The 25,022-nt window shown below is 46.7% G+C and overlaps 1 protein-coding gene across 4 annotated transcripts in view; it reads left to right on the top strand.

Moving 5' to 3' along the window:
- Kiaa1549l (KIAA1549 like) overlaps nt 1-25,022 on the top strand; it is a 242,520-nt gene that overhangs the window by 145,795 nt on the left and 71,703 nt on the right. For all 4 annotated transcript variants that reach the window (XM_055599549.1, XM_055599552.1, XM_055599556.1 and 1 more), the window contains exons 7-11: nt 4,415-4,577; nt 6,519-6,578; nt 11,431-11,582; nt 14,981-15,152; nt 23,562-23,725. In XM_055599549.1, coding sequence (XP_055455524.1) covers nt 4,415-4,577; nt 6,519-6,578; nt 11,431-11,582; nt 14,981-15,152; nt 23,562-23,725 — 711 coding nt within the window. The remainder of the gene's footprint in view (nt 1-4,414; nt 4,578-6,518; nt 6,579-11,430; nt 11,583-14,980; nt 15,153-23,561; nt 23,726-25,022) is intronic.

Consider the following 25,022-nt stretch of genomic DNA (forward strand, 5'->3'; position numbering starts at 1 on the left):
GCAGCGTGACTCAGCTCTTGCGGGAAATCTTTTCCTTCAGGGCTATGGTCTTAGCAGGTATATGAACCTATGTGGTTCTTGGCAGCAGAATAAACTTTAAGAGATTTTTTGAGTGCCTGCTGTTATTAGATGTTAGGAGGTCAGACACCAAGATAAATAAGCTGCCCTTGGCCTTCAGCCTGTCTGTTTTAAGCTGGTTATGGGTCATCCAATGAAATGTAAGCAACAAAGCTTCCTTGGAAAAGAATAGTGTGTGTGTGTGTGTGTGTGTGTGTGTGATTTCAGTCCAGACCTGGGACGGGCTCTCACTAGCCCTCTGTGCCCACTTCTAGATTGGTAATGGTGGCCAAGAAGATGAAATACCCTGGTCAGCATGGTCTGGCACAAATGCCTACATAGGAAGGGGGCAGCTGTACCCAAAGCTCATGGACAAAATGGAGAGGAGAGGTGGCTTCCAAGGGACCACGGTGTTATTGCCATAGAAGGAGAAAGATGCTGGGAACAAAGTGGCCTGTGGGCTAATGAGCTAATAAACCGGAATGAGTGAGTGAAAAATGAGATCAGAGGTCTCATGAAAGGGCAAGATTGAGTTGATTAAAGAGGAAACAAAGACGGGATAACAGAGCTGTGCTCACTGCTTGGGAGATCTTAAGCAACAAAGATCTCAATAGTCACCAATGGGAACTGTGGATTGAATTTGTTCCCTACCAACATCCCACTCTGGATGGGCAAAGACAGGGGGATTGCTGTAGATGCCAGGGCAGTCTAGCACGCCTAACAAATTCAAGACCAGCCAGGGTACATAGACCTGTCTCAGAAAACCGAGATGACTTGGCATTTGAGAATGCTTGAACTTAGGTCTTAAAGAAGACCTATGTTCAGTTCCTAGTACCTGCATCAGGCAGCTCCCAGCCACCTGTAATCCAGCTCTGGGGACCCTGACATACTGTTTTGCCCTCATGGGCACCTGTATACAGTGGCACATGTGTGCATGTATGCATGCGTACACTCACACACGCGCACACATACACACATACCAAATCTTTTAAGAAAGAAAGATTTCTGAAATTCCCAGTGATGTTTTTAAAGACAGAAAGAGAAATCTATCTTGAAGTTCAAACAGAGCCTTAAAAGACCTTGAACAGCAAAAGCGATCCTGAGAAAGAACAAATTTTGTGTCACACTTTCATGTTTCAAAAGTTCATTTTAAAAAGCTATTGTAACCAAAGCATGTGGTCTCTATTTTATGACAGAAATGAAGATCAGTAGTCTAGATAGAGAGGCCAGAAAAAAAAAATCCTCTTGTATAGGGTGAAATGGTTTTTTATCAAGGCTGGTCTATGAGGAAAATGACAATCTTTTTAATGATGGATAGCCACATTGCAAAATAAGGAAGCTGGAGCTAACTATACCTAACATTATCGACCAAAATCGTCTCAAAGTGGATCAAAGTCTTTGAGAATTAAAGAATGAAAGCTGAAGAGCTAAAGGGCTCAGAGGATAGAGGAAAGAGTTCATAGGCCTGGGCATGTTGGACATCCCCAGAAAAAACACACAGCCAAGAGGAAAAAAAAAAACCAACTGGACACTCTGGAAACAAGAACTTTGCCCATCAAAAGACACTAATAACAGAGTGAAAGAGACCACAGATTTGTGAGTCGTCGATCTGATAAGTGATTAACAGCTAGAACCAGCATTGCCATGCATCCATGCTTGCCTGGTATGCAAAATGCCCTGGGTCTGATCTACATCACCCCAGGGAGAGATGGAGAGAGCGAGAATAAAAAAACTTTGGCCAACACTTAATCATGAGACACCGTTTCAAATTTATTAGGATGATCATTTTCAACAGCAAAACAAAACCCTGGAAGAGTTGTGAGTGTGCAGAGACGTTAGGGTCTTTGGGTGTGGCTAGAAGAATGTATACCATTGCTCCTCAACAACTTAAAACACACAGTTACAATATCATCCAGCAACTCCACGCCCATCTACATATCAAAAAAGAACTGAAAACAGGAACTAGGAACTAAAATAGGAATTTGTGCCATGTTCACCGAGGCCAATAGTAAATCAAGTATCTATAGGGTTAGGGTTGGGGTTGGGGTTGGGTTGCGTTGGGGTTGGGTTGGGTTGGATTGGGGTTGGGGTTAGGGTTGGGGGTGCATGAAAAACAAATGCAGTCTATACATATGCTGGAGTGTTGCTAAGCCTTCAAGCAGGAGGACCATTCTGGTGCCTGCTGACGCATGGGTGGCATGGAGCTCATTGAGCTAAGTGAAGTAAACCAGTCACAGAAGGGAAAATCCAGAATGATTTCTCATCTGCCAGATGCCTAGAGTTGTAGAAAAATCAGCAATCTTAGTTACAAGAGCAACCTAGGAATAAGAGGGTGGAGAAATCGGGGGTTGTTTAATGGGTACAGGGCTACAGTTGGGGGCAGTGAGGAAGTTCTGGAGATGGGTGTTGCTGACGGTTGTCAAAAAAAATCCCATTCTACTTAATGCCACTGTACTTATGTGCTTACAAGTGGCTAAAATATTAAATTCTGTGACTTATAGATTTTATCACAACGAAAAGATATAGCTTACCTGGCTGAAGATAGGATGTACTTATGCATACACATATTTTCTACACACATATATGCACACATATGTATTTATATATTGCTAACTTTATGGGCTCCTTGGAGATCCAGGGAGATTTAGTGCCATTGAAGGGTGATAAGTGTTCAGAAAATGTTCACAATAAAGATAAAGTTTTATTAAGATTTTTTTTAAATTACTTATTTGTGTATGGTGTGTGTGTGTGTGTGTGTGTACATGTGTGTGTATTTGTGTGTGTGTCTGTGCACATGTGTGTGCCTGTGGGTTCCATAGGAGACCAGAAGAGGGTACTAGATTCCCTGAAGCTGGAGGTACAGGTGGTTGTGAGCCACCTGATCTGGGCACTGAGGACCAACCTCTGAAAGAGCAGCAAGTGGCTTTCACTCTTAACCACTGAGCCATCTCTCTAGGCCCTAGAGAACTCCTTTGAATTTCGAGAAAGAGCTTTTCTCCTGTGCACCTGGGGACTAGGTCTGAATACCTGTGGCTGAAATACATTCCAGAAATACCTCCTGGGAGGAGAATAAGAGCCGAACAGAAATGTCAACTGGGTTATCCTTAGTCCAGGGACTGTGGCTCTCCGCTGGAGACTTGAGAGGCAGCTGTCTCATGGTGGGTGGGGGGGAAGTAGCCCAACAAGAAGCTCTTCTGAGCAGCTTTCTTCAAGGTCAGGACCAAGCAAAGCTGCAGAGATGATGCCTGAGTGAAAAGGTCCCAACAAGCCAGTGGGAAGGACGGTACTCAAAGGGAGTGTGAGAGTTCCCTAAAGGCTTGATCGTGTCTCAGCTGACCGTGTGGGCCGGGATAGCACAGTACTCAGGTGATGCGTGGGCCCTGATGGCCACGAGGAAAGTGATCTGGCATCACTGCTCTGGCCTTCCTTCCTCTCTCCCATGCCCGCCCAGCCCCCTCTAGCTGACGCCAGTGGGCAAAGAAACCATTGTGTAGTCCTTGAGGGCTAGCCTGCGGGCTGCCCTTTGTGACATACAGGGCAGTGACAAGGAGATCTGGAGAGAAAGGACACACACTGACATGCTCCAACAAAAGCACCAAGCCCAGTGGTTTTTCTCCTGCTCATGTTTTTCAAATGTTTGAGATATTTTTATCCATACGTTGACCCAGAAAACCTCATTTTCCGCCTAGCAACTGAGAAAGGAAGAAAGAAAAAAATTAAGAAAGAAAGGAAAAGAAATAAGACTGAGAATGCTATTTTATAGAACTGTTCCTCATAATCCATACCAAATTAATGGTTCACGAAAGGAAGAATTGCTCTATAAAGGATCCATTTTGTATTTCTGAATTCCTGTTCTGCGCTTGTTCAGCCACCCTGCTCCTATCACCGGGTGCACATTCCCTTCCTTACGAAAAGTCCCTGAACATTTGACAGTCGGGCCCCCCTTTAAAATCTGTATGCGCTACTTTACACTTTCAGAATTATAAAAGTCACTTGAGTCAGCCGCACCCTTAGAAAGGACACAGGAGTGGTTGTTCACATCCCGACTCTGGCACGTATAAGCTATATGTATACAGCTGGGCAAAGCCCAGTAAGTCTAGGAAAGGCAGTCATAAATGGACCCTCCTCCCCGGGGGTAGATCAAGCTGGAGATGATGCGCCCGTAGCCCAGGGCCTGGCATGCTCCTACCGCCTGTAAACAATGACTTGCTATTCTCTTTTCCTCCTTGCTGTCTCCCCACTGCCCCTTCCATCGCAACCCATGACTTCTGCTGAAACGTCCCTTCCTCGGCCTCCACGACACAGTCCCTCACCTTACTTGGCATGTCTCCTTCCCCTTTGCTCCTGTGTCATTCAGATGGTGAGCACGTCCAACGCCTCCCAAGCCGTCACGCTGGTATATGCTGTGGGCAATCAGAGCTCGCTCCTCAACGGCACTGTGGCCAGCAGCCTCCTCGGCCAGCTCTCAGCCGAGCTGGTGGGATTCTACCTCACTTACCCTCCACTCACCATCGCTGAACGTGAGTACACGCGCCTCCGCCTCGGCCTTGGGCAGAAGGGCTCTGTGGTTTCCCCTGGGGGACCTTTCTCCACAAAACAGAGGAACCTCTGTTGTGCTGTGCTGCATACCTTGTGAATTATCTCGAGCAGCTTAAAAGTACAACCCGTGGGAGCTGAAGTGACAAAAAGTTCATTGCACACGGCAAGAAAGCTCTAGAAGAGAAAATTTGAAGGTGTCCCCACCCAATTTTCACAGGCTGTCTGTCCTCCCACAGCTAGGAGGGCTGTATTGGGTCCTGTGCTCTGAGCACTGCCTTCCAAGGCACCTGTTCTCTGCTGGGGTAGTCCAGGTTGCCATGGTTTTTTCTCCCCTCCACAGATGTTCCTAGACCTTCAAGTCCAGCTGGCTGCAGACAGCATAATGCAAACTTTGCGGTCTATGTCGTGACTTCACTCTAAGTCCCCATAGTCTGAGGCCTTGGCTCTCTCTAACGCCTATTACATAATCCTCATTACTGATCAGTTAACATAGACTCTGAGGACAGAGTGGCCCACACTCTGTCACTAGACACTTGCTGGACAGTGAAAGGAAGGGATGGCCTGTGCTCTAAATTTAGTCATGACATTTCACAAGATTACTAGCAAAGATTTCCTTTTAAGATATACTTATTAGCAAAAGTATTTCATAATTTCTTTCTGTAGTTGTTTTGATCCTATAAATAAATGAGGTGTGTGTGTGTGTGTGTGTGTGTGTGTGTGTGTGTGTGTGTGTGTGTAAAAGGTGTAGTTGTCACTTAGCAACCACTGAGAAGTTTTTGGAATGTGTTTTTATGGGAAAGATCTTACAAAATTTCAGGCATCGAGAATGACTCTATAAAAAGATTATGTCAGCTGGGTAATGCTGGCACACGCCTTTGATCCCAGAACTTGAGAGGCAGAGGCAGGTGGATCTCTCTGAGTTTGAGGCCAGCCTGGTCTACAGAATGAGTTTCGAATGGCCAAGGCTACACAAAGAAAGCCTGCCACAAAAACAAACAAACAAACAAAAAAACATAAAAGATATCGGGACGTCACAGGGCGGCAGGGCGGGAGTTGCTCTCTTTCCTCAGCTTAGTAGTCTGCTAAGAAGCTCAGTTAAGCTGAACCGGAGCGGCAGAGGTTGGAAAAATGGCTCAGTTGGTGAAGTGCTTGCTGTGCAAGCCTAAGAATCTGAGTTTGAGCTCAGTGTCCACATTTAAAAAAAAAAAAAAAAAAAAAAAGACTGGTGAGGTGCTCACAACCGTAGCACAAGACGAAGCTCACTGGACAGCCAGCCTAGTCAAATCAACAAACTCAAGGTTTAGTGAGGGATCTTGTCTCAGGAAATAAGGTGGAGAGCAACTGAGGAAGACATTTGCCACCATCCAATGGCTTACAAATACATGTGTACACATTTACACGCATACACACACGTACACCCACGTGAGGGATTTATTGAGCACTGACTATATGTCAGGCACTGTCCAAAGTCCTTTACATGTATGCGTTCTCACAGTCACCATGTGTAAAGCAAGATGATAGGTTCTGCTCCCAGCGCTGGGGTACCACATACAACATTGGGAAGATCCCTTTTAGAGCTAACCATTCCTTCTGACCTCCATGGCGCTGGATAATCTGTACAGGGGAAGCCCCAGCTGAGACAGGCTGCAGCTCCGGGTGTTGATAGTAAAAGCATTTAAGAAGGCTTAGAGGGAAAACTTCAAAGAGAGAAAGTCGTGAATCTGAGCTCCTTGTAGGAGCTGTCCCTTTACTGAGTCACTTTTCTACACAATGTGACAGTTTGACCTTGGGTTTCTCAGAAATGGCCGTGTAGGACCTAGCCTCACCTATTGCCAGCTTGTCACTTCTGTGTTTCCCTTGACAGTATTTACCCATAAAACCCGTAAAAGAAATTTGATGAGGGTTTTTTAAATTTATTTTAGCACTGGAATATCCCAACCTTGATACATCAGAAACAACCAGAGACTACTGGGTCATCACAGGTAATCTCTTGTTTTTATATTTCCCTCTTCGTGTACTGTCAGCTTGGTTTGTCTAAAATGGTGCCATTTAGTGACAGGATCGACACCTTTGGTCCCACCTTATAAGTCAAGGAGTTCCTTCCATAGGGCTGGAAGGAAATAGGGAAGCCAAGAAAGGACCTTGAAGATAATTACTGATACATAATTCAGAACTGTAATCTTAGAGGTCCCCTCTGCAGCGCCAGTGTGTGAGTGTCTGTACGGACAGACGGCAGGCCTTTCTGTACTTCCCTGGAAAACCCAAATCAAAGCCAGAGGAGGGCTGTATGTGACTGCTCCTTCTTGGGGTGCACTGCCTTGCATACCAATTCCAGTGTGCCCCAATGATGAGGTCGGGTGAGAGCCAAAGAGCAAGAGTATTCTGGTGGCATTTTTCTTTTTTTTTTCCCCTTGACATTTTGCTTTCTCCAACTGAACATTATGAAACAGCAAAAGCATTCTGTTGTATCTTTCAAAAGCTGCACAGTAGCTCTAAAATGAGAGAAGCAACGTTATTGAAGCAAATGGAGGGGACAGGTATTTGTAGGAGAAAAAGTGACCAGCTGCAAGTTACACTCTCCATTGTTCTGTGAGTCGGAGGCCAAAGTTTGGGGCTTCCCCCATCTCCTTGGCTTGAAGCTAATCACCTTCCCCGTTTGTCCCCATCTGTTCTTCCCTCTGAGCCTGTACGTGTCCTGATTTCCTTTTCTTATAAGGACACCAGACACACTGCATTAGGGCCCGTGCTCATGGCCTGATTTTAATTTTATTATCCCTTTAAAGACCAAGTACTGTCACCCTCTAAGAAACTGGGGGCTAGGACTCACTCCCACATGTAAATCTGGGGAACATCATGAGGAGGCAGGAAGATCCAAGACATGGAAATGTGTCTCGGTGAGCAGCCTGAACTCCTTTCCCTCATTCATCCTTCCTCCGATGTTCCTCATAAGTGGCAGGTGGGCTGCTGCCTGAAATTCTATCCAAGCAGATGATGCCTGCCTAGCCTCCCTTCTAAAGAACAGGTCTCCCATTGCAGGGTCTTCCGTCCACAGAGATCATTTTAACTGCTAACAAAGCAAACTAAAGAAGCATATTTTCCCTTATTTATTTGTGTATTCACTTTACATCCAGATCGCAGACCCCTTCATCCTCTCCTCCCCATGCTATACTCCCACCCTCTCCCCTGACTCCACCCTCCCCTTCTCCTCAGAAAATGGGAGGCCCCATTCCTCAGAACAACCTGCTCCAACACATCAAGTTGATCAGGACTAAGCATACCCTCTTCCACTGAGGCCAGACAAGGCAGCCCAGCAAGGAGAAAGCGATCCAAAAGCAGCTACTGCATCCATATCAAACACAGACCCCACCCCATTCCCATGGCTAGGGCACCCACAGGATGAGCAAGCTGTCCATCAGCTACATATGTGTAGGGGGCCTAGGTCCAGTTCATGCACCAACATATGCTCTTTGGTTGGTGGTTCAGTCTCTGTGAGCCCCCATGGGCCTAGGTTAGTTAACTCTGATGGTCTTCTTGTGGAGTTCTTGACCCCTGAGGGCTGGGAGAGAAAAGGGGAACCAATGGGGGCGGGCATCTCTGGGACAAACCATGACTTGTCATGGCTCTAGCTGAGACTTTTAGCAGTGGGGGGACATGAAGACTGAAGTGGCCACCTCCTATAGCCAGGCAGGACTTCCAGTGGAGGGAGGGGAATACCAACCCACACACAAAACCTTCGATCCAAAATTTACGCTCCCTACAAGATGTGCAGGGATAAAGATGGAGCAAAGAATGGAATGACCAACCAAGAAGCTCATTTTTAACGGATTAGAAAGCACCCTGCCAGGATGCAAGCCCAAGAGAGAGAGAGACATGAGCCGGTGGGTTGCAGAACACACACAATCATGTGTCCTCCTCAAGCAATGGTGCCTTTTCCTCCACAGATCTTCCCACTCTTCTGAACTTTACAGTTCACATTCAGTGGTCAAAAGCCATTCTTCAAACACAGGCTGCCCTTGACAGCCACCGATTCATCCCCTCCCAATCTCCCCACACCTTACTGAGCCTTCATTTCAGTGGCATTACCTTAAAAGAAATCTACACACTCAGTCTCGCTTCTGGACTCCCCTGGGACTTAACCCTTCATACTCAGTTATGTAACCTCCTTCCTTATTGCTGTTGTTGGCATTGCGGCTGGTGATCAAAGCAGAGTTGCCACTGTCTCTCTGGTGGTGGCATCAATCAGTTAGTACTTGTAAGGAACTAGAACCATGTTTTGGCATGACCCTTTTGCCAAGGGTCTGCTGTACTGTACTTTACAAACTCCTGGAAGGCCTCTGCCAATCTGCTCTATCACAAAAGAAAGGGCTCATGACAGGGAGCCGGTGATGAGGGTCTTTGCTCAGCCTTGGCCCCCAGACCATCACTGCAAGCTCTGCCTTTTTCAGTTTGTTGCAACTTCTTCTTTGTATAGTTTCTATTACGAACCATTCATGCATTTGTCTGTTTTATGGCTGGAATTAGATGGAATATATTGTACACTTTCTTCCTCTTGCAGAGGATGGGTCCTTCTTAGATGGAAAATCACCAGGAATGGTTGTCCACAGCCTCTCTTTCTAGAGAACTTAGAAGCTGTCCTGCCATCTGAAGATTTTGTAACTGGTTTTATAGAAATGAAGCAAGATAGAGATACCCGGATCTTAGTGACTGGGGCCTGGAGAGATAGCTCCAGTTAAGCGCTTGTCATGCAGGCATGAGGGCTTGGGTTAGATTCCCCAGGACGCACATCAGAGAAGAGGCAGAGGCAGGCAGATCCCTGCGGGGTGGCCAGCCAGCCTAGCTAATTGGCAAGCCCACAGGATACTGGTCACTAATAGATGTCAGAGCCCATCTCAGATTTATACATTTGCCCTTGTTTCACTCACCAGAGACAAAATGTCCAGTAATGAGTGACTTTCTTCTCATCTCTCACCTCTGCTTCTTACTGTGTGTCTGAGAGCCAGTCCCCTGGGCCCTCTGGGTTCATACGCTCACCTGTAGAATGAGAGAGAGACATTAGCTGAGCACGAAGACTCCTGGAGTTTGAATGTGTGGGATTCAACCACAAATGAAACAGTTCAGCTCAAGTGTAGGAGGCTGACCCTTGCCTGGCTGATGATGGATCTTAGAGCCCAGTGCAGTTATAAATAAAACGAGAGGGGACATGTCACAGTCTTGGGCTTTTGTACCTAGCTTCTCCGAACACAGCAGGGAACTTGCAACGCCTCCTCTATTCTGAATCTGTAGTGACTAAGAGCAGGTGACAAGAGGACCCTGGGGCATGTATGTCTTCAAAGAAATAATTTAAGTGACCCAGCTGTGGGGTTTATTTCTCTTGATCCGCATGTGAACGCCATTCTGTGAGTGTCACCTTTGATGGCTTGGTCTGGCCCTGTGTGGATTCGATCCTTGGTGCTGGATGAACGCAGCACCCTGCTGGGTTAGCGGCTACAGAGACAACCTGCTCTTTAGGAGGGGTTGTTTTCATATCTTGGCGGACGGGTGGTATTCACGGTCCTGGGCTGGACTGTGTTAGAACCAACTCTATGAAATGAAGACTCTTCTATCCCACCCACAAGCCCTCGGGAGTTTTTGATCACAAAAAAAAAAGATAATAAATTTGAACACTTAAAATTTGGGGTATGGGCTGTGTCTGAAGGCACTGTTGGCATGCTTGGGGGTGAAGTTGCTTCCCAAGGGATGTAGAGCAAAGGCTGGAGTCTGAACATAGATAAAACAGGCGATTGTCCCTTAGGGAAGCTCTAGTCTTCACTACAGCTCTCATCTGCGCACCAACAATGGCTTGCAGCTCCACTGGCAGTGTCTCACCTGTTGCCCCCAGGTAATGGCTGCTGGGATTTAGCCATGGAAAGGGAATGTCCAGGAAAGGATCCCATGTACCTTCCATGTACAAGACCAAACTTCACTATAGATCCTGTCCCTTTTGACCTTTAGAGACCATTTGCTGTGCGTGTACTCTCTCTGAGGTACCTTCCTTGCCCTTTCCACTAAAGGCTGGAGTCCAGCGGCTTGCTGAAGGCCCCGTAGTTGATAAGAAGAGAGAAATAGCATGCTCCTTATGTTAAGTTGTCTTCTTCTTGAATGGGCGAGGACCTGAGGGGCCCTGGGCAGCTTTAGGGATAAGTAATAGAAGGATCCTACCTATATATATTTTTTAAACGATCAAAAACTCACAGAGGCTTGGGGATGGAATAGAAGAGTTGGTTCTAACAGAGTCCAGGCCAGGATCATTGAGAGATAAGGATCCTGAATAGTGTAGTTTGCCTAAAACTACGTGCTCAAGTTCCAGGATGATTCTGTGAATCCTTGACAAAGCTGTTGAGAAAGAAAACTAAGCCCCGAGTCAGGGTTTGCAAGTGAGAACCAGCCCAAACCCTAATTAGCTGCACCTGTAGCCCAGCTGCGTTCCCTGTGGGCTCTTTGCTATATCATCTGTAAGAGGTTGGGTTTGAGGCAGCAGCCACATGCCACAGCTCTCAGAAGAAAGGCTGAAGCTTAGTATGTGAGCTTGGGTTTGTGCCCTAACTCCGCTACTTACTGGCTGTCTTGGGCAGGTCACTAACTTTTCCAGCACGTGTAACACAAAGGAGTCTTAACTCATGATCTACCTGGGAGGAGAAGTACAGGTTGTGGAGAAGTAGGGCAAGCTAGCCAAGCCCCAGCGTGAGGTAGGGCCTGGTGGCTTTCCTCGGGCCATGTGGGGTGGGTGGGGGTGTCCTTATCAGGCCGGCAGGGAGTCTGGGCTCTGAGCATCCCCTCTGCTTTCTGCATCCTCAGTGCTCCAGGGTGTGGACAACTCTCTGGTGGGCCTGCACAACCAGAGCTTTGCCCGGGTCATGGAGCAACGCCTGGCCCAGCTGTTCATGATGTCCCAGCAACAGGGCCGGCGGTTCAGACGGGCCACCACCTTGGGAAGCTACACTGTTCAGGTAAGCGTGTGCACTGGGGTTTTCTGATGACCGTGGGGTGTTTCCTGGGAGCACACAGCTCCACCTGCCCAGAGGTGTACCCGTGCCGCCAAGTGCCTTAAGCTTCTGGATCAACATCCCTCTGAAGTCTTGGAGGCTGAATCAATATCTTTACCCTTCATTGTCAGTAACTAGATTACCAGGAAAGGAGTTTATAGACATTCAGGTATTCACAAAGCAAAGAGTTCCCTGGTGACCTCTCACCCTCTCATCAGTTCCTTGTCACTCAAAGAGACTACTAGCACAACCATCTCTGAATTACCTTAAAGGGACTTGAGTAGTCACGACAGCAGGTACCCCATGGGGACTATCTGCCCTTTTCTACACACGTTACCCCGTTCCTCCTAGAGTGGGACTGTCCTTAGCCTATCTGGACCAATCCAGACAGATTGACTATGATTGATTTTACCCCTCACCATTGAGAATCCATCTCTGATATGTTATGCTAATTGAAAAAGCTCTATTAATCTTGGTAGCACACTCTAGATGACCTCCCGGTACCGTGGCCTTCCATTGGCCACACTATGAACTCCTGATTGACAACTGAGCACGCCTTTTATAGATGCACAGTGTCACGCTGTCTGTGTGGAAATTGCAGGCATTAGTCCAATCTGTCTGCAGATCACATCCTCGTGACTTCTTGAAAGTCACCCATCTTCTCTCCCTGCATGAGCTGCATCACAACCCTGGTAGATACTCCATGTCTCCTTATATGTATCATGCTCGTTGTCCTATTGGGTGTCAATTTGGTTCTGGAAGTCTGCTCCATGACAGGCCATTCCTAGGGAAAATGATGGTTTACTTCACATGCCAGGATTGTAGGTCTGTCTCTGTTGGCCTGTCCCAGGTAGGCCCTTACAGTCCACGGGTTTTCTAATGACAGAAACTAAGTCACTGGTTACCACATGACTGTGAAGTGAGATTTTTGCATCAGTCCAAGAGGGAGAAAGGACCTTCTTACAGGCCCGGTGCTACTTGTAACCCAACAATTCTGCATGTCTCAGAGATTGCAGAGAGACGTCAACTTTATATTTTCTTGGTGCTCAGTGTACTTGACTGTAGCTCTCCAGAAATTCAGAGTGAAGCAAGTAGGGTTTCTCCTCCTCCCCTCCCCTGGTAAATCACTCTATACAGAAGCTATAGATAGCCTCTGATATCATACCTGGGTAAATCTTGGTAAAAAGTTGTTATCAAGTCAGAAATGAGTGAAGCTAACAGATACTTGAATTATCAATCACCCCTGCCAGGTTGTTCAAATACTGTCCACCTCCTTTCTCACCAGGGAAAGGAGTAACATGTTCAAGCCACCTCCCAAAATCACACCATGGAGCTTCCATTATCCTGCCACCCAGAGGTCTTTCTTCTGGGCTGAGATGATTATAAAAAATTACTTTCCTTCATAAATATGGAGATTTAGGCAGCCAGAATTTAAAGTTATTTCTACAGTTGATGTATCTGGGAAGACGGCTCAGTCAATGAAGCGTTGGCTGCATAATTTGGATCCTCAGAACACACAGAGAAAGTAGGGCTTGATGGCACGCACCTACAATGCCAGACTGGGAGGGTAGAGACAGGAGGATTCTGGGGGTTCACTAGCCAGCTAGCCAAGCTGCATTAGTGAGCGCCAGGTTAAGGGAGAGATCCTGTTTCAAAAACCAAGGTGGAAAGTAATGGAGGAAGATACTTAAAGCAAGACACACACACACACACACACACACACACACACACACACACACACACGCAGCATTCATCTTTAAAATTACATTCCCTCTCTTCCTATCCAACTTGAGCATGGTTCTGCATTTTGTATTCAATCAGCCCTGTGTTTTTTTCCATATAGATTTTACCCCCCTCCCCCTGTGTATAGATTCTTAAAAATATGCTGTGTTGTTTTTCCTCTTTTAAATGTCATATTCTGTAATTTGTGATCCACATTCCTATGAATTGGAGTAGTTTGTTCATCATACTCTATCATGTGGGTTTCCATAATTCATTTATTCAGTTTAATTCTAATGACTTTTTTGGATTTTTTTTCAGGGATTTTTGTTGTGGTAGTGGTGGTGGTTGTTAATGAAATTATTATATATTACATTTTTGTAATATCTTTTGATATTCTCTGAAACTCAACACCTATAATGTACACTCTGAAATGTTTACCAGTTGCTAATCCTCAGGGCTAAAAGCTGGAACCCCAAATGCCCAATGTTTCTGCATACATACAACAGAACACTATGTCTGAATCTATGCAGAACATCTAAGTCTATGCTTTTGTATTGATTATTATCGATCTGTAATTCCAGAAGTTAAAAATAACCCTCCAAATGTCTAACGGTACAGAGCTTGTCAGGCCATCTTATGAGGCATATAGAAAAGCTGTATGGGAAGAACTGCTTCTGCTTTTGAAACATATTAATCCATTTAAAGATGCAAGCGGAAATGGTGAGCTACAGGCCTCTGCGACGGCTTGGTAGGTAAAGGCGTCTGCTACCAAGCCTGCGGACCCGAGTTCAAGTCCTGGGACCCATAGAAGTGTAGAACCTATTCCTGCAGGTTCTCCTCTGACCACACATGCATCGTGTCACATGTGTGTGCATGCATGCACACATGAATGTAAAAAAAAAATAGGTATGGTGTCTTATAGAGAGTATGATGATTTTCTAAGGTAATAAAGAAGAGGTTTGTGTAGAAAATCCAAAGATTAGAAACAAAGACTCCAAGATGATAACAGTGCTTTGCTGTTGGAGGAAGAACTATACATTATTTTAAGTCTTTTCCCTGCTTGATGCTTTTTCATCTAAATGTAAATTTTGTGATAAACAAACAAACAAGCAAAAAAAAAAAAAAAAAAAAAAACAAACCAAAAAACCTCTACACAGCTATTTTAGAAAATAAAAAAAGTTTGAGTTTCCAAGTACTGTTTTTTATCCGGTCTTCTCAATTATATAGACAAATAGGTCTTTTTTCCCCTTCCAGGCAATTGAAGACCTTTGAAATTAAGCACTTTGCTTGGGGAGAGCCTAGGGTGCCCTGAATTAACATGGAGGCCTATTTTCAAATGAGGCCAGACAGAGCTCAGTGGAGGCTGGGAAACATCTCTCTTCCCAGCTTCAAACTGTGTCCGGATGCTGCTGTTTTTCAAAAGCCCCTTTCTCCTCCCGGTCTCCCATTCCAGGGATGACAGCTTCCTGAGGCTCTGGCTGTAGGGAGGATCACAGGCCTAATGTCTAGCCTGTCCCCGTGGGTCCACTAGGGAACAGCAGGCCTCAGTGACAGGATGGGGTGAGCCTTCTGATGGCTCAGGGGCCTGCAGGGCCAGTCCAACATGCTCTGGCAACACCCAGCCTCTCTTTTTCTGAAAGATGGTGAAGATGCAGCGAGTGCCAGGACCAAAGGACCCAGCAGAGCTGACGTACTACACGCTCTACAATGGGAAGCCACTACTGGGGACTGCGGCAGCCAAGATCCTGAGCACCATCGACTCCCAGAGGATGGCCTTGACTCTGCATCATGTGGTTCTTTTACAAGCTGACCGTAAGGAGTCTTTTTCATTCAGTGCTTTGATGGCATTCAGTATTCTCTGTATATCACGGAAGTCGTCCAAGCCCATATCAATGGTCTTACAGCCGAACATACTTTGGTTCTGCAAGGTTTGAAAATCAGTTGGCTATGTTTCCTGTTAAAGCAAAGGCTTTTGGGAAAGGGATGTGGCTTGCAATATTTAAATGATGGTAGGTAATAATATCACTTTATCCCCAAGTGCTATCCGCTCTTCCTCCTCAAATCCAGTATAATCTAGCTACAAAACAAAATATCTGCAGCTGAGATCACATCTACGTGCTCGGGGAATTAAAGATAATTTGATTCAGTGAACGTTCAGTTCTGTTTGAATTATGGTTGGGGACATCATAAGTGGGTGACACCTGGTTCCTGGCTCTGAGGGACAGTGTTGTTGATGCAGGCGGCTGATGGTGGGACAGTGGGACCTGCGGAGGGAGGTTTTCTTTGAAAGGGCCTCTGGAACCAGGGACAGAAGAAGGACAGTAAACCAATGCCCTCTCTGTGGCAGCTACCGCGCCGCTTGCTCCATTCATTTACCTTCTATTCTGCTAGGGCTCTGTTTATTCCGCTCCAAACCACAGCAAGGGAAACAGGCTCAGAACAAGTAGAATAACTTGTTCTGATGGGTGATTCTTACCCATCAGAGTACCAGCACTTAGCCAGGTCACCAATCTGGATATTTCCAGCTCCAGACCTGTGTTCTTAGCTGTGTCATACTTGTAAGAGCTCTTTAAAGGGAAGGGACAGGTGAGTATTAAAAACAAACATTATGAATGAAAATGCAGGGCAGATATACCAGGTGTGCCTGGAACACAAGTAGTTTAAGCGGCCCAAGGCAAAACTACAAAAGCAGGTAGAAGATGCAATGGAAGCAGAAAGGGTGTTCAATGGAAGACCCGTGGGATATAACAGGCTGCAGAGAGCTCTAGAAGATTTCTAAGCAGGAGGGTGGTTCTATCAGAGGCTCCCATTACCAAGAGCAGCTGATTGGACAGCCCAGTCACGGATGGAAGGAGACAAATGATCACAGGAGGTTCAGTAGCGCCCCACGCATCAGGGACCCAACTAAAGCTATAGCCAATGTGGAACAGAGAGAAGGTGGGACACAAATTTGGGAGGTTGTGTGTGGCAGTTTTAGCATGCAGCAACATGCCAAGCATGGAAGGGCAGTCCCCACGGGGTTTTTTTGACGGTGTTCACTTTCCCCAAAGGGCATCAGGTTGGTTCACACCTGGCCCGTGACTTTCTTCTCCTCCTCCTCTTCTCTTGCTTTCACTGGGGATGAGTGTGACAAACGTTTTATCTTTGGCTGGTACATGCTCGTAGACACACCTATGCTGAGGAATGATGATAACTATTCTCTGCAGTCTTGTTTGTGAAATGTCACTTTAAACTGTGAGTCTCTTCCTTGTCTCTTCTCGGTTCCCTCTTCAGTGCCTCTATTCCTGTCAGTTTCTGGTCATCACTTCCTGTGTTCTGTTGTATTTTCTACATTGGTTCCCCCAAAATTCTGTCCTCAGTGTTTACATCTCCCCACGCCCCAACTCTGACGAACGGCACTGCTAGGTATGGACAGCTGGGTGGATTCAGAATGTTTGAAGGATGGGTTCAGAGCTAATGGGTTCAAGCAATAGATTTTTATGGCAGGATAAGGAGGAGATTAGAGGCATTCAAGGGAGACTTGTAGGTGTTGGCTTGAGCTTTGGTTGTGGTTTCATTTGCTTAGATGCAGAAGGTTTCATGGCTTGGATGGGAATCAGGGAGATGGAAGTCATGCATCAAGTTTGAAATGTCTGCTGGAGGACTACATGGGAGTCAAGAGAAAGAAAGTTGGGTGACATCAGCATACAGAGCTAAGGGAGCAAGTGGAAGTGAATGGGAGGGCAACTGAGCAAGGGTGAAGACCAGGAAACTTCCTGGGAAGTCTGTGAGTTGAGGAGCAAGAGTCAACGGAGGATCCTGAGGGATGGCAGAAGATTCAGGGGACAGTAGGGCTTAGAGAGCAAGTCAGGGGAGGGTGCTGAAGAGATGGCCCACAAGTTAAGAGCCCTTCCTGCTCTTTCAGAGGACCCAAGTTCAGGTCCCAGCACCTACACTGGGCATCTCACAACTGCCTGAAACTTCAGCTCCAGAAAGGAAGCACACTTGCATCGTAGGAAGGAGTAGTGTGCTGTGCTTATCTAGACCCTCAAGGGACAGCATGTTGGGCTAAAGGTAAACATTATTAGGTCAGACGAAGAGTTTTGGTGACCCTTCTAGCAGTGGTTCTGGAGAGGTTAGTAAGAAGAGGATCATGATGGGACAAGTGACAAAGGGTAACTAAAACAGCTGCGTGGGGCACAACAAGACATTGGGTGAGTTTGGTTCTCCGTGTGAACGCTGTAAAAGATGGAGTAGGTGGTAACAGGGAAGGAAAAGGGGAAATTTGTAAGGCACAGTCCTCACATGAGCAAAGGGGTTGGACCTAGTGAGCACACGGAGATACCACACAGACCTTCCTATCATAATGAGGAAGAAAACAGTACTGGGGTGCATTTGGTCACAGAAGCCTGAGGATGCATTCCGATTGGTCTGTTCTCTCAGAGCATCATGAGGAGAAGTTGACAGCTGAGCTTAAGGCTGCAGATGGATTTGAGCAGAGCCAGCTGGTGTGAGCAGCATAGCAGGTTGCCAAGGCAACCTCATCTCTGTTTCCCCTGCTATGTCCAGATAGTTCCTTCTCCTCCTTTGAAATCTCAGGTCCGGTGCAGGGAAGATGGCTCAGTGGGTAAGAATGGGGGGATCTGAGTTCAAACCCCCAACATCCACATAAAAAGCCGCATGTGGCTGTGTGCATCAACAGCCCTAGCTTTGTAGAAACAGGAGGATTACTGGGGTTTTCTGGACCCCAGTGTAGCGCTAGGTTTAGTAAGAGACCCTATCTCAAGGCAATAAGGCAGAGAGTGACCGTGAAGGATACTGAAGTTCCGTTCCCCGCTGGCTTCCATGTAAATGTAGACATGGACACTCATTTAAGTCTACACGACATTCACATGCCCCATATACCCCATGTCCCCTGCAGTCCTCTCTGTACACCCAAGGACACCCTACCATTCACTGGCCACCTGGATCACTGGCCCTTCCTCTCCATCATTTTAGTTCCAGATGTATGCTGCTTTGGATCTGTTTGTTCTGGGACTTCCAGACCTGTGGTACATGAGAAAGGATGAGGAGAACTATGCTCAGTGAGTGCAGGAAGTGAGCAAGCACCAGGGGAGGGGCTGAGGCCAGAGGACCTTGCTGACGATGGTGGTAGAGACAATGGAAGGCACTAAGAGAGTGGGAAAGAAGAGGGATTCTCATCAAATGACATGTGTGGAGCCTTCTGGAAACAAGTCTAGGTGTTGAGAAATGACAAGGAGATTTGACTAAGAACGTAAACTCTGCTGCCCACTCCCAAAGCCATCTCACTTTGGCCCTTCACCTTCGATTCTTTCTCTCCAATTCACTGGCCCTCTCAGGCCTCTTCAACAACCTACACATCAAATCCCATTCTCCATTTCCTTGTTCTCCCCCATCTTCATCTACAGCAATAACTTGCCCACACTCACACTGATGTGTCTTCCACACTACCATTAGAATCATTATAATCAAATTTGGGTTCTGCTCTTACATCAACTCCCTAAGAAAATGGTTATCTCTTCATCGTCTATAGGATAAAGCACACATTCCTGGAAATGGGTCTTCACAGTAGCTCCTGCTCAACACACACTCAGGTCTCTCTATAGCCTGGTCTCCTGGTTTGATCTCTACCGCTGGGATAAAACGCTACAACTAAAAGTAACTTGGGGAGGAAAGGGTTATTTCATTTTACACTTCCATGCCATAGTCCATCATTGAGTCAGGGCAGGAACTGAAGCAGAGATCACGGAGGAACTCAGCTTTCCCTGTGGCTTGCCCAGTTTTCTTTCTTATACCACCAAGGACCACCTGCCCAGAAGTGACACCACCCTCATTTGACTAGGACCTCCCACATCAATCATCATTCAAAAAACTACCTCACAGACGTTTACTACAGCCAATCTGATAGGGACATTTTTCTTTTTCCTCAGTTGAGGTTCCTTCTTCCCAGATGACCATAGCTTGTGTCAAGTTGACAAAAAACAACCAGCACCAGGCTGTTCTTCCTGCCACGGCCTTCTTTCCCCTTCCTGCCTAATGCTTCAGCCTTGAGAGTAAGCTCACTGCCCACCATCCTTGTCCTGAGTGGACAAATTAAACAAGACAAGTGACTGCGCTAGATGGTGGGAAGTGCCTTGGAGAACATGTAGTCAGGATGGGCTGTGTATCCTGAGGAGATGAAGCTGTGATTTAAGTTGCTGGGGGCCATGAAGAGGATCAGTGACTGACCAGGTACATGGGAGGTGGGAGGGAACAGAAAGATTCCTAAAGCCATCCAGGACCTGGGTCCAGACAGAGGAGACTGAGTAAAGGGGCCCACAAGAAGAAAGGGTGGAAGCGCTGAGGTCTGAGGCACAGGGGAGAGGCCCAGCAGACTTCACGGGCTGGCCCTGAGTGGAGGAGAAGCCATGGGAGGGTTTGGGCAGGAAAGCTACAGGACTGAACACTCACTACTTGATAGACTCCTGAGTAGGGTCACTCCTCCATCTACTCACCCAGCTATAGATGCCAAGGTTTGAGAAAACAAGCTTGAAACATGGCTGGATGGATTCCCTCTCCTTTTAGCGTCTGTCCAGGTGAGAATCACTGAGTCTGTGTTCACACTGTTTGGATCCTCCTGGCAAATGCTTATGTCGAGCGTGAGCTTGAGCACACATACAGATGTAGGCTCACACGTTTGTTCATGCGCGATAGCTCAGAAGGGACCCTTCACCTTCACGAGCGCAGTATGCGGGCAAAGGCTGTGTCATTGTGTCTGAGGAGGAGGAGGCACTCTGAGCTTACTTATCGTCTTTTCCTCTCTGTCCTCTGTTGACCCTCTTGCAATTTAAATGACCACTCATGCCATTTCATCCTGGCCATGGCTTTGTAATTTTAGATCACATGCCAATGAATATATTCGGTTTGGATGACTTCAATTGACCTAATTTGAATATCATTTCGATCACTGAAAAAAATTTATTAATGTGCATAAGAGGAATCTGTTCTCTCCCCCATTTAAATAGAGGTGAAGAAATGTTATGTAATGCACCAAAAGGAAAGTCACCCACCCAAATAATAAAACCAAATAAAATCAGAGCACATAACTATTCTCACTAATTATATATACATGTGTGCCTTTGATATATATATGTATTCAGAAATATGTATAAATTTAGAATATACTCTGATGGATCACATATGTATCTCCATCAGGAGATGAAGTCAAATATCCTGATCTCCATCAAGATAAAGTAGCCCAACCTGAAAAAAGCACCAGTGATATTTCCCAGAGAAGCTCTGAGCTTTAGAAAATGTTAATGACACAGAACTCACATATAAATACAAGCTACTAAGAGCAGTGGCAATTAAACACAATGTCAACAGAGGCACATTATCTAATGAGCTGTTTTCAGGAAGTTAATAATGTGATTAATCACTGATTGATACAAACCGTGGAAAGAGAAATTCTCCTATACTAATAGGATTCTCAGCCCAAGGGCAGCCAGATAAGAGGCAGAACTTGGCTAACAAGGGACCAGCTGAAGTCAAGGTGGTTGAAGCCAGAGGAAGGCCAGCTGGCTCCTCAGACAGATTGTCCTCATGTGAGGCGTGACAGTGGGGCTTTTGTACTGCAGGGTCTAAGCCCTCAGCTTTGAGGGCCAAGCAGCCTCTAGAGTTCAGAAGAGGTAGGAAGGCTCCTGCTAACCAAACACATGAGAGACCAAAATATAAGATAGATCATAAGCAAAGTAATTTAAAACACAGGCTGGAATTGCTATGGAAATAAAATGTTTCCTTCTAGCTTGGTCTCATTACAACAGGTATAACAGCTTACATTCTCAAGCCTTGAGCTTCAGGGATTAATTATTCGTTATGTGAAAGTCCTGGTCATAGGTCCCGAAGATGCCCCATGGAACAAACACACACACACTCAGTGGAGGGGTGACAGAGATGAGCAAATGCCCGTGGTGACACGTGTTTTAGAGCCTTACTGCTGTGACCAGGGGCCTGGTGCCGAGACAGCACCCAGGAGCCCGTAGGAAAGGCAGACTCTCAGGAGAGCCTCACGATAGTGCAGGATGCTGGATAAGGTGAAACAGAGTCAGCACTGATGACAAGGTGATGGCCCGCCTGGCTGCAGAAGAGGAATGGAGATGAATCTCAGGAAGAGCAGATCAGAGAGGGAGAGAATCAAGTGTTGTCTTCTAGGGGCCAGTGAGATGACCTGTAGGCAACAGGACTGGCTGCCCAGCCTGATGATCGGAGTCTCCTTCCCAGGATCCACCTGGTGGAGGGAAAGAACTGAGTATGAGAAGTTGTCCTCTGTCCTTCAGCCCTACTGACAGAGTCACCAAGCTGGAACAGTTAGCTGAAACCCACCAGTCTGCCACCAAGGCCCAGCACCTGCATCTAGGGCCTGCTCTCCAGCACAGACAGGCCCCTCTTGACCGTTGGTCCCTCTCTAGATCATTGCAGACTTCACCTCCATCCTGTGATGCTTCCCACAGGCTGGACTCCCGGTTTTCTTTTTTTTATTATTAAATTTTTATTTTTAATATTAATTACAGTTTATTTATTTTGTATCCCAGCTGTAGCTCCCTCCCTCATTCCCTCTCAATCCCACCCTCCCTTCCTCAACTTCTCCCTGCCCCTCTCTAAGTCCACTGATAGGGAAGGTCCTCCTCCCCTTCCATCTGACCCTAGATTATCAGGTCTCATCCGGAATGCCTGCAATGTCCTCCTCTGTGGCCTAGCAAGGCTGCTCCTCCCTCGTAGGGGTTGGGGAGAAGGTCAAAGAGCCAGCCACTGAGTTCATGTCAGAGACAGTCCCTGTTCCCCTTACTAGGAAACCCACTTGGATACTGAGCTGCCATGGGCTACGTCTGAGCAGAGGTTCTAGGTTATTTCCACTTCTGAAACTGGTTCTTTTGATTTGGCTAAAGTGTTTCCTAAAAAAAATAAAAATAAAAAAATAAAAAAATCTCTATGTTGTAGTCCTGGGAAGGACTCACTCACCTCACATCAAGGAATTGTCCTTTTTTACCACCTTTTTCTAACACAGCTTATCAAGAAGGTTGGAAGACTTAGATGGTAAATACTCTGTACCCACCCTTCTAGAGCCCACAGAGAGCACTTTAATGCTGTTTTCACCCTGATTGGTTTATCTATCTTCCCTCCACCTCCTGCCCCGTGTATTTCAAAGTGAGTCACAAACTCAACCCAAACACGTTGGTACGCATGTCATTGACCAGAATTTGTCATCTGTTTGTGATGCCACAGTGAAACACATACGTGGCGGGGATGTACGAATCTTAAATGTGTCATCTGATGAGTCTTGACAAATTCGTACAAGCTGTGTGGACCAAATCATTGTCCTGGTGCAGAGTTTGCCCAGCTCCCCATCATCCCTTTGGGGTTATATTCCTGCCCTGCCCCCTCCAAAGACACCTGCTGTTCTCCTCAATTTTCCCCCTCTCTTGCTTTTTCTTTGCTCTGGTTTTGAGAACAGCCTGATCCTTGTGATTAGTCTGAGCATTTATAAGCTTCCCAGACACCAAGGGAGATCCATCTGCTCATGTTGCGTTTTACTCGCTGCTCACTCACAGGGTGATTTTACTACTGGAGTTTGAATCGTCTCTTGGTGGCTCTTGCCTCCCACATACATATCTTTGTGTGTTGTGTGTATATGTATGTGTGTGTGTCTTTTACTAGAAACATTCCATTTCAGCTAGCCGGGCAAGCCAGGGAGCTCCTGAGATTTGCTTGTTTCTGACTCCCTTTGCTCAGTGCAGGCACACACTCGCATGCCTAGATTCCTACATGAGTGCTGGGGACTTGAACTAAGGTCTTCACGCTTTCAACTGAGCCATCTCTCCAGCCACTCCACTATGCATTTCTAATCCTCACATTTTTTTTTCTCCTTTTCTCTTTTGACTATCACCAGCAAGAAAACCAGACATAACTGGTCTAACTCCTTCTGCTCTTGGTAACAGCAGAGGCTAGTGTCAATTGAGCTGTGCCAGGAGCTACAGCTCCACAAAGTGGTACTCTCATTTTACAGACAGGGAAACTGAGACCCGCAGAGCCTGAGCAGCTTGCCCAAGGCCAGCCAGCTGCAGAGGCGGAATCTTTGAGTTCCACGTCTTCCTGTCTGCTGACTTGGGGTTGGGGGTTCTATCTGGGTGGCTTCCTCTACCTGGGGCTCTTTGTCACGTGCTTCTCACTGACTCTTTCCCATAGCTGTGGTGAAGAACCCACCGAACAACCTATGGATCATCGCTGCAGTGCTGGCCCCCATCGCCGTGGTCACCGTCATCATCATTATCATCACTGCTGTGCTCTGCAGGAAGAACAAGAACGACTTCAAGCCGGACACCATGATAAACCTGCCTCAGAGAGCAAAGGTACATGCAGCACGGGGAGGGCCAGGAGCTCTGCCCACAGGCTCCAACTACCGTTCCCCTGGGGCTTTCAAGGTTAAGTACCTTCACAAACATTGTCACAATCCTTGTTCTAAAGGAGACCCTTTCTGTCATAATCAGGACCTAACACCTAACGTGCTTCTCTGCTGCTAACTCTCTCCCACCAACACTCTCAAGTGATCGACACACAGGGCATCTCTAGCCCCCACCATATCCTCTCAAGGAAAAACCATTATTTTACAGATAGAGAAACTGAGGCATGGACAGCCAGAGCAAGAAAGATGTGAAAAGGCCTTAGATAACATTTGATAATTGGACCCACCATCTTGTACCTGTGAGAACTCCTTCAACTCCTTCCTGGTTGCATAGTTAGTTGGCAGCAGAACTGATGGTGAGAATACTCCCGCAACTGTCTGAACATCCTAGCCTCCAATGTGAAGGTGTTACGAGGTTTGGTGGAGATTACTGGGCCATGAAGGTGGAGCTCCCAGGAGTGAGATTAGTATTCTTTTGAAATAAGCCCTAGGGAGACTCTTGGCCTCACCCACCTCATGGACACACAAGAACTGGGCAGTCTCCAGCCCAGCAGTGAGCTCTCAGCAAAGCCCAGATGCATTGCCACCATATGGCCTTCCAGCCTCCAAAACCAGAGCTGCTTTATAAGCATCTTAATTAATGGTATTTTGTTGTAGTGGCCCAGACTGACCAAGACAAGGTCTCTTGGCTCCCACACAGAACCCCTTTAGGCAGGCAGACTCCCAGAAGGTTCTTCTTCCCACTGATGACTCTGCTTCAGCCATTGTCATGATGGATAAGCTACAGGGTTAGGTGGCGACTACCAAATACCAAGTCAGTAGCTCAAAGAAAGCCTGCCTCAGAGCCCTGCCTGTCCTCTGTCACCCACGCATCTCTTCCCCAACCACCTCTGGTGACAGGGAGGATGGACTGAAGATGTTCCGAAGGCTCATTTTCTAGTCGCACAGCTGCCTCTATGATAGCCCCTGCGGGAAATGTCTAATCTGTAATACCTGGTGTTTAAATAACGCCTTACAATCTGCTGGCTCTTCTAGGTCTGTCACCTCATTTGTTCATCACAGCTGCCCTGGGAGGCAGGTCACAGTCAGGGCAGGTTTCATTATTCTCACTTAACGGCCAAGAAATCTGGGGTAGGGAGACTTGGAGACTTGTCCAGTCATACAACAAACAAGAGAGGGGTGACTAAAGCCTGCATCTGTGTGTGTGTGTGTGTGTGTGTGTGTGTGTGTGTGTGTGTGTGTGT

The sequence above is a fragment of the Psammomys obesus genome, unplaced genomic scaffold (assembly GCF_907164565.1).
Source record: "Psammomys obesus unplaced genomic scaffold, mPsaObe1.curated_primary_1811, whole genome shotgun sequence".
In the NCBI taxonomy this organism is placed as follows: Eukaryota; Metazoa; Chordata; class Mammalia; order Rodentia; family Muridae; genus Psammomys; species Psammomys obesus.